The 10,123-nt window shown below is 32.5% G+C and overlaps 1 protein-coding gene across 1 annotated transcript; it reads right to left on the minus strand.

The window, feature by feature from the left end:
* Window positions 1-3,203: 3,203 nt before the first annotated feature.
* On the minus strand, window positions 3,204-9,508 carry LOC110720917. Its single transcript, XM_021900005.1, has 6 exons — window positions 8,512-9,508; window positions 7,252-7,857; window positions 5,544-6,143; window positions 4,752-5,272; window positions 3,896-4,447; window positions 3,204-3,544 (listed from the first exon to the last, which is right to left on the minus strand). Exons 1-6 carry the CDS (start codon window positions 9,158-9,160, stop codon window positions 3,515-3,517), a joined length of 2,958 nt encoding a protein of 985 aa, XP_021755697.1. The 5' UTR covers window positions 9,161-9,508; the 3' UTR covers window positions 3,204-3,514.
* Between the last annotated feature and the right edge of the window lie 615 nt (window positions 9,509-10,123).

The following is a 10,123-nucleotide window of genomic DNA, read 5'->3' on the forward strand; positions in this document are numbered from 1 at the left end:
AAAAGATCATCCTCCATCCCATTCAAAATGTGACCACGACATATGAAATCGTCGTTGTCCCACTTCGATATCTCCCGAACGGATTCCAAGGTTTCATTCTCATGTTCGTCCGGCCTTGGAGTACTTATGACATAGACAACATTCAAAGATGTAAGAAGAAAATACATCTTCTTCTTCCATCTCCGAAATTCCACACCGTCAAACTTTTTCAGTTTAACAAAATTTGTGGTATATTCTTTCACACTAGACATGCTTGCTAAAGATGATTAAACCTCTTTAGATTGTAAGGTTTTAGAGAAATTCAAACAAAGAATTTACTTAAGATTGTGAGAAAAAAATTAAATAGTGTATATTAATCAAATTATACAACAACCAAATACTTAAGCAAAGTATTACAACCAAACACCAAATAAACAATGTATTTCTGAAATTACAAAGAAAAATCACTAATGTAAAAGATTCTAGACTTGCCTCAACTCTAATCCTTGATGATGATGAACATGAACATGAGAAAACTTGTGACCACTTGAGTCTCAAACCTTGATACACTGTCAAAGGCGTGTAAACACTTTCCTAAAGAGGTTTATTTTCCCCATACGGTGCTTGGGTTAAACCGGAAATCCTTTTTGAGATACAATTGACAGCAAACTTCGTTCTTAGCACTAGAATTGAAGAATAATGAACAATTCACAAATTTGGCTAAATTTCAAGAGTTTTTCTCACAATAGTTTGCAAGAAGATTGAGAGAAAAATTTGGAGAATTTCTTCTTTTCGAAGAGGACATAAAATGTTTTGTGTATGTTCTGATTTACACGAAAATTCTCTTTAATAAAAGAAATAACCGTCAGAAAATAACCGCAGAACTGGGAAGAGGTGCAGGCGCGACACAAATAGGCGCGGGCGCGCCTCCTAACTGAGCGGGCGCTCCACTTGGAGGAGCGGGCACTCCACTTATTGGAGCGGGCGCTCCTCCCAGAATGCTTGCGAATGAATCTTAAAGACAGTGAGGGGCGCGGTTTTAGCGCGAGCGCGCCTCCAACAGCGCGGGCACGCCCCCACTTTCATCTAACTTGCTGATTTCCAGAGAGGTGCGCGGTTTAGGCGCGCTCTTATCGCGGCCGCGCCTACCTGGCGCAGGCGCGCACCATACAACACTCTAAATCATCAACAATCTAATCTATTATTCAATATTTATTAATACTAGTTGTGGTTCTGCGCGTTTCGCGAGCGGTACTCAATGGCGGTGATTATTATTAGTAAGTAATGTATCCAGTGGTTCTGTTACACGGTACTTATGTTTGCGTAGTGTGTGCCTGTCGTAAGAATTTAAAGTATTAAAGGCAATCTAAGAGGAAAATGTTGCATTCTAAGTTATTATATGAGAAAGATGTAAGTTAAATTATGTTATTAGAAGAAGTAATTTGAATTATCATGTTAAAAAGAAGTAATGTTTTTAGAATCGGATCAAAAGATGTTGCTACAATAAGAAGTATAAATAGTTCTTATTTTAATATCATATTGGCTATAAAATTAATGATATAATGTAATAATAATCATTCAAATAAGAGTTTTAAAATTATTTGTTGGTTTGTGGGGGTAAATGCTAATGTTTGTTATAGCTAATGGCGAAAGGGCTAAGGACATATAAGATAAGGTGGTCATTTGTGTTTTTAAATAATTGCTATTATTTTCATAAGTGTTCTTCTATTTCTTAAGCATTTTAGTAAACCTTTTTTAAAGCTAATTGCCTGGCCGATTTTTCTTAAGTGGTCTTTCTCTCTCCAAAGCTAATTACCCTAATATTCTTAAGTGATCTTTCTTAAGTAGTCTCTCTCTCCCCCTAAACTAATTGAATTGATTTTCTTAAGCGATCTTTCTTAATTAAGTAGTCTATTTCTCTCTTTCCTAAGTGATATTTCTCTCTTTTTGAATGATCGATCTTTCTTAAGTGGTCTCTCTTTCTCTCTTTCTCTCCCATTCTCTCTATACCTTTTACTAACTCTTTCTCCTAAGCTAATTTCTCTTATTTTCTTAAGTGGTCTATTTCAAATGATCTATGTTTCTTAAGTAGTCTCTCTTTCTCAAGTGATCTTTGGTAAGTGTATTCTCTATCTCCCTCTCTCTCAATCGATTAATTAGCTTTAGTGATCCATCATTTTAGGGATCCATCATTTTCTTAAGGATCCATTCTTTCTCTATTCATCTCTGTATTTTGATCCTATCCTTTCTCTATCTTATTTCTCTTCTCTATATCCCAAAGTCTACAGATTTAGCTTCTTAGTAATCAGTTTACAGTCAATATTACTAATATAGATGACCATTTCTTTCACGAACACAAGTCAATCTCATATGTGAGGATGACCACCCTATTCACAAGAAAGGTGTTTTAAGAAAAATGATTGATAGAGTGTAACAAACATACGACACTGAATTGGGGGCAAAACATTTCGCCTACGCTGATAAATAAAAATTGTTTACTATTGAGGCAGTCATTTAGAGGGTAAAAGAACAAATTGAATGTTGTTCTTAAAAGTGTTTGAAATTAGAAATGGAAATAGATAAGCGTGAGATTTCACTAAATGTAGTACCACTTAAGGCTGAACCAGATCCGCCAAAGAAAAAATGTGTCCCTATGCTTAGATACAATAATATAGCCAAAGGTCAAAAGACTCAGCTACTTAGTAATCACTTCTAATTAAGTCAATATTACTAATGTGGATGTCCATTTCCTTGATTAACACATATATTTTTATTATAGTTGTTATTCAAACAGTGCTATCTGTCTCAAAGTATCATCTATACTTCTAAATAACTTACAAAACTCAATATCATGTATAGATATGGTGACCTAGCTAAGACAAAAGGTGTTTGTTATAAGAAAAGGTGCTTGATACAGTGCAAGAAACATATGATATTGAACAGCTGTTGAACACTTTAAAGATGAAAATAAATTGTGCTTGATATAGTGCAAGAAACATATGATACTGATCGGCTGAACAAGTTAAAGATGGAAAGAAATTATGATAAGGCTAATTAATGTTACTTATTTAACGATGTGAATTAAAATAGGTACACACTTTTTAAGTTATTATGTTAGCTATGTGTAACCAGCCATATGAAAATTTGTAATGTAAATAAATACTACTATATTTAGGCCTATAAATATCTGCACAGTATTCGATAAAAATAAAAAGAGACAATGAACATTAATGAAGACAAATAAGTAAATAACCATTTTAAAAATATAAGTATCTAAACACCATGTATAAAAGTCTCTCAAATTTTTTAAAAGGTAAGGAAGGAAAAAAAAAGTTACAATCACTTGAATTAAATAATTGACATTAATAATATTGTACTCATGTACAATATTTACAACAAATAACACACACTTGAATTTTATTTTCCTTTTTTCTCGAGCACTTCTACTCAGTATAAATGTAACATGAAGTGAACTTAGTTCTATACAGTACTCCGTAACAATCGGCGACCTTATTTCGAACTGCAGTATCAAAAACTAAGCACGGACTCTGTTAGGGGCGCACCCCTGCAATCCAAACATTGATTTAAGTATTAGATGTGTATGCATTAGTTAATTTAGCTTACCTTCTATTTTCTCTTTCTCCTGTATTTTTATTATTATTATTTTCATAGCTAATTTTCCTATGAATTTATTAAGTGCACAAATACAAGAGTTTCAGAGCTCAAATTACACTAACACTATTGTGTATTAATGTGTTTCTATTTTTCACGCCATTTCAAACTCTAATGTTCGTTTATGATAGATTCCACACATTAGCCTTAACCAAAGATTATAATTTAAATGAGATTATTAATTTCAAAGATAGAAGAAATAATTAATACAAAGTATAAGTTATTTAACAAATAAAAAGCTTACCAATTCCATCAGACGAAGTCGATCTATGCACTTCTTACTCGGAGAAGGAAACTTGTCAAGATACTCTAGAGCATTGTACAAGAGATCCTTGTTGATAGATATTCCAATGAGAAAGCTCACGATGACAATAATGAGAATAGCAGCCCATAATGACTTTGGGGCTATGACAATATAGACTCCCGTCATAAACGTCAATAATGTGAAATTTAGTGCTAAACGGAGAAACACCATACTTCGGTCAATCAATGTCAATGATTTACTAAAATCAAAGACCATGGACCATATGAGACAAATCAACACCAACATTGAAAAAGATAGGGCTAGTGTATTAGATACCAAAAACACCAAAAAAGCTGCTTTCTTTGCCAAAATTGCTTCCCCGGTATCTTGAGTAAATCCACCAGGGAGAGTGAATCCAGCAGTGAATGTAATGGTGGCTAGTAAGGCAGCTACCACAAACAAAGAATTTCGCACATCCAACAAATTTGTCTTAGTTCGAAAGTATGTCGTTTTAATCATTGGATCAAGCCCAATTCTCTTGCACATTCGGTCCTGCAATGATTCATAATTGAAGTTCACTTCTAGCTTCCAAACCATATGACATAAAAAAAAAAACCTTCGTATGCTAGTCCACATATATTATTGCCCAACATAATTAATTCAATAAAAGTTGTGTTCATTGATATCCAAAGCTCGAATAGATCTTATCTTTTTGTGTTTTAAGGAAAAGGAAATGGTAAAAAAGAGCAAAATATTTATTTTATTTTTTGCATTAAAGAATCATCATATTCATTTATATAACATTTAATAAAATGAATCTTAATATATAGCAAATTTTATTGGAAAGAAATCATACCCATGCCTGGTTGTCAGCGCATTTCTGAGCCAATAGATCTATGGCAGAATTATCTCCATCATCGTTGATGTCATAGTTGATCTTATCAACGCTAAGTAAAGTTTCAGTCAAGAATAAGTTGTCATCTTGTATTGCTTTGTGTAAAGGTGTTACACCATGAGAATCTTGAAGATTAATTAGATCCTTCATGCGTGGAATCTTGAGAAACTCTTCATAGTCTGTTAAACTTGACAGTTTTATATGATGTAAAGGAGAATCCTTTTTTTCAATACAAAGATCTCGAAACGCTCCTGGATTATGGTCAATGAAGGCACAAAGAGCTGGGACATGACCTTTTTCACAAGCTTTTGTCCAAGCCAGGGGTTCCCTACTGAACGCGGATGAATCTTTTTCCAAAACCGCTTTTATAAACCATGCAGAACCAAGTTCAAACGCTCTATCCCAAGGTGATTGTCCATTTTCATCTTTTTGGGTGATGAATTCTGGTGCTATATCTACTAACCATGTCCCAAAGCTTACATCTGCTTCCATTTATTCACCAAAAATTAGAAGAAAATCAGACCCAAATAAATCACTAAGTACTTTACAAGTTTACATTACTTCTTAGTCAAGATATGTGTTAAAAAATTTCTACAACGTAGGGGAAGAAATACCCTTTCAATTTAAGTGATTAGGGGCATTGTCAAGATATGTGTTAAATTAGAAGAAAATCAGACCAAAAATTTCTACAATGTAGGGGAAGAAATACCCTTTCAATTTAAGTGATTACTACTAGAGTGGAACAAATCATACCTGTTAAGGTTGTAGCAAGATGCAATATATTCCAACCAGTCGAGGAATCTTTTAGATATTTGGTCCAGCTTCGCTTATCCAACTTTCCCAACATGGCTTTGGCTACTTCAGAGCAACTGTTTTGTATAGCAAGAAACAACGTAAAGTGCTCTGGCTCATAATATTCTAGCAGTTTTTCCATACTTTGATCATCCCGGAGTAGTGACAATATGTATAGTCCAAGATCTTCACGCTTGTTGAGTAATGCCAAGTGTAGAGGCCCTATATTTTCTTTATTCTTTACAAGCCATGGCAATTGATTGATACCATTTACGGTCCAAGCAAATTCGTATTTTTTGTAAGCTTCAACAAGGAGTGCTACAATCTGGTTTGTTGCTTTATGAGTGGTAGTTGCGGCAACATGAAAAGGACTGTTTTGATAATTGTAATCCTTAACATTAACAAGTTTTACAAACTGATCTTTCCACTTGCTCTCCAATATGAATTTAAATAGCCATTCTTTGTCACTTTTTACCCAACTATGAACTATTGTAGATCCTTCTTTATCTACTCCTTTGATTAATTCTGGATGTCTTTCCATTAGTTGTGCACAAAAGTTTTCTGCTTGTAAAGAAGAATTGCTATTTAATAATTTTTATACAATCATTCATAATTAACACATTCTTCAATGCATTAATTCAACTGTAGTATCTTTAACGAATTATTATTAAAAGTTACTCGTAAAAAGTTGGTTTTTGAAACTGCAAATCGAAAACAAAACCAAAATGATCACACGTGATTATGTTCGTTTTTAGCTAACTTATGTTACATAAATAATGTTAAAAGTTGAAATGTAATAATTGTAAAAATTTTGGACCATGAAGTGGGGTATAGAGGTATAAAAGTGAGTTTTCTTACAATAAAGGGATAAATCAAGAGTAGAAAGATATAAAAATGGAGGTAGTATTTATAATTCAACTTTTAACAAATTTAAACTATGAATAGTTAAAGTTATTAGTAATTGCAAAGTTGTGCACGATGAATTATGTGTAAAGTCAATCGACATGGTACAATTAAATAAATAATTGGCTACTTTTTTAAAAAAAAAAAATTAGAAAAAGTTTTGCGTGAGATCAGACTCGCCGTGAGTCTAATATATCTGACATTAATAATCTAATGTTTGACATTAATAATATAATATCTAATATGAGAAATTTAATATCTGACATTAATAATCTAATATATGACATTAACAATCTAATATCTAACATTATTAATCTAATATCTGACAACTGTAATCTAATATGTGACATGAGTTTATTCGATTATTAATGTTAGATATAAAATTATTTATGTCATATATTATATCATTAATGTAAGATATACTGGACTCACTGTGAGTCCTCACCCAATTTTTTTCATTTATTTATATATATTCTCGTATAATTTGTTAATTAAAAAACGTCATTATTTCGCTTTTTATTATGAGATGAAACATTTTACTCTGTATTTGTTATTTTATCCAAGCAGAGTTCAATACTCAAGAGTGCTTGTTTGGTTAATCTTTAAAATTGAGGGAAATAGATCAAAATTTATGGAAACATGCAAATGGGGGTGTTTGTTTGATGACAATATAGTAGTAAAGTATCTGTAAAAAAAAACATAGTAGTAAAGTGAAGGAAGTAAAAAATCATAGGATCGAAATTAGATAAATAGATCGTCGACTCACCTGTGCATAGTGGAGCAAGGTGCAAGATATTGAGCTTTTGATGATTCGTAAGAAGTTGATTCCAACCTTTGTTATCGATTATCTTCAATATCTCTTCGGCGACTGTATGACACTGAGCCATGACAGCCAAGAATAGAATATTCTTGTTACTTTCGATAACTACATTTTCATCCACTGACAACAAATATATTGCGAGATTTTCATACTTATTGGCTATGGCCAATGACAAAGGTGTATTTCCAAAGTTGTCCTTCACTAACCAAGGATGTTGATTATATGAAAGGCTTGGTGATTCTTTTTTGTAAATATCTATCAGCAATTCTGCAATTTTTGTAGCATCTTCTGCACACGGGGCGGCATTTTTACCATCATTTGCCCACATGTGTAATGGATTGCGACCACAATAATCATCCGTTAAGGATACCAAGTATGTGAAAATCTTATTTACATCTTGGATGATATCCTTACAATCTAAGAGAATTTTGAATGGCCAAATTTTACCATCATTTGCCCACATGTGAAATGCCGAACATCCATTCTTATTTTTTTGTTTAATTAGCTCTGGCTCTCTCTCAAGTAGTTCTCGAAAGATTTCTTCTGATTCTTCTGTAATAAAAAAAAAGGTTTTCAAAGATTATAATTGTGCACATGTGTGTATATTTGTGTGTTCATGTTTATATACATATACTGATATACATATATTCGTATATGTTAACTCTCACTAAATTATACGGGTACTTTATTTGATTTATATTGATGTTAGACGTACCTAAACTCCTCCTTGTATCTTACCTCTTAAAAATTAAAAATTAAAAAAAATTGATGTTGTACGAAGTACAATATTATTTTAATACAACTTTCTCATTGAAGTGTTTGTTCCATTTTGACTTACCATGTGTTTTTTCATCGTATAACTTTGACCCACACTGTTAATAATGAAATTTTGTGGAATTTTTTTTATTAAAATCGGTTGTTTAGAAAAACTACCTTATAAAATATGTTATAATAAAGTAATTTAGTTTATAAAATGCTGTAACAGGTTTCCATGCTTCCGTTGCCATATTATGGGAGTTTAACTACTCTTTCAACATCTACTTTTCGTTTATTTTCTTTTTATTTTCCTTCTTCTTTTTCATAAAAAATTAATAAGGTAGTGTCCCATAAAATTTCCTATATTTAAATATTTATTTGTAAAAGAAGTATTAAAAAAAATATTACGTTCATTATTGAAAGATATTAATAATAACCATGTATGTTTACCTGAGCATTCGATTAAATTTATTGAGTGGAATGGAGTGTAGCCATCGTGGACGTTGCAACTAATAGGATGGGGGGACCTCAAAATCTCTAAAGCTAACTTGCTCATCTTCATGCGTACAGCTTCGTAGACTAAGGAGCTACCACGATAACTATGCATATTGGAAATCAACTCCGTATCCATTTTATAAATTTCCAACGCACATTCTTCTTGATAACTAAAAACAGCCACAAAGCAAGGGTTATTTCCCGTGGAATCCTTGAATAACCAGGGTCGTTGATGTTCCAAAAGATGAGATCGGAATCCTTGTTGATAAACATCTAGAAACATCTTTACTATCTCTACATTACCAACTTTGGCTGCCTCATGGAGAGGGTTGTATTCTTCGTCCCCTGGTTGAAGAAGGAGTTGGTGCATGGCTTCTTGAGGTAAAATCCCCATGGCTTCTCTTATAAACTCTTCTTGGTTTTCGGTTGCGGCCATGTGGAAGATGTTGCCATGATGGCGTCTTCCAGATTGGTCATCCTCCTCAGGATAGAAAGTCAAGTAGTATTCGATGGGTTTATTGGATTCAACACAATGTTTAAGGAAGTCTACATCTCCTCTCACTGCTGCATTTCTCAGCTCTTCATCCATTTTAGAGGATGTCATGATTGGAATTTTGGGTTTGAGGGAATATTTTGAGTTTTGAACTGCTCTTTAGAAACAAATTCTAAAATCAAGTGTGGTTTGGAGTCGTATGAATTTGCTTGATTGAATTTGTATGGAGGAGAGAGGTAATTAATGTAGTGTTGTTTGGGAGAGTAATTTGTATGGAGTCGTAATTAACCGTTGATTTATGGGATTGTTTGATGGACGGTGGAGATGAGGGAGTTGTGTAAAGGAGTGTGTAACGGAGAGATGGTCTGGCAAGTGGGGTAGTGTCAGTGGCCGCGTTGTTGACCGTGATTAAAGGGGATCAAAGTTCACACAAACCATAATCATTATTTATATTACCTCCGTTGTGTATTATTTGCAACAATTTGACATAAAATGTGATTGAAAAGTGTTTGATCACTGCAAATAATACAAAACATATATTATATAAGATTTGAATATAATATCGTCATATCACCAAATCATGTCATATCTTATATTTTATATTTACGTATATAATAAATGACAATGTGAATAACAAATTTAATTATGAGAAAATTGAGTCATAAATTAAATGTATACTACTCCGTAATGATTAACATATGTAATGACTCAAATTACTCTGTAATAATTTTTATTTTTTTGAGGAACCCTATCTTTTAATTGAGTCCGAGTATGAGGATATGCTTTATAACTTGCATTGGAACAATTGTTTGCTTGTTTGTAACAAATTTTTATTATGTAACTTAATTAATGATTTAAATATGTTATGTTTAGACTTTATAACCTATGTTTTTTTTCTAATTTTTTACACACCAATATAATATAAAAAATAAAATTTATTAGGGACCATACAAGTTCTGGATCATTTAGAGATCCGAATAAACAACGATTGATGATGACATGATTTAGCCAAGTTGCCAGACAACATTTATCAGATATTAAAGCTTAATGATTTGTTCAATACTATGTTTTTTT

Source organism: Chenopodium quinoa, unplaced genomic scaffold, assembly GCF_001683475.1.
Source record: "Chenopodium quinoa cultivar QQ74 unplaced genomic scaffold, ASM168347v1, whole genome shotgun sequence".
NCBI lineage: Eukaryota > Viridiplantae > Streptophyta > Magnoliopsida > Caryophyllales > Amaranthaceae > Chenopodium > Chenopodium quinoa.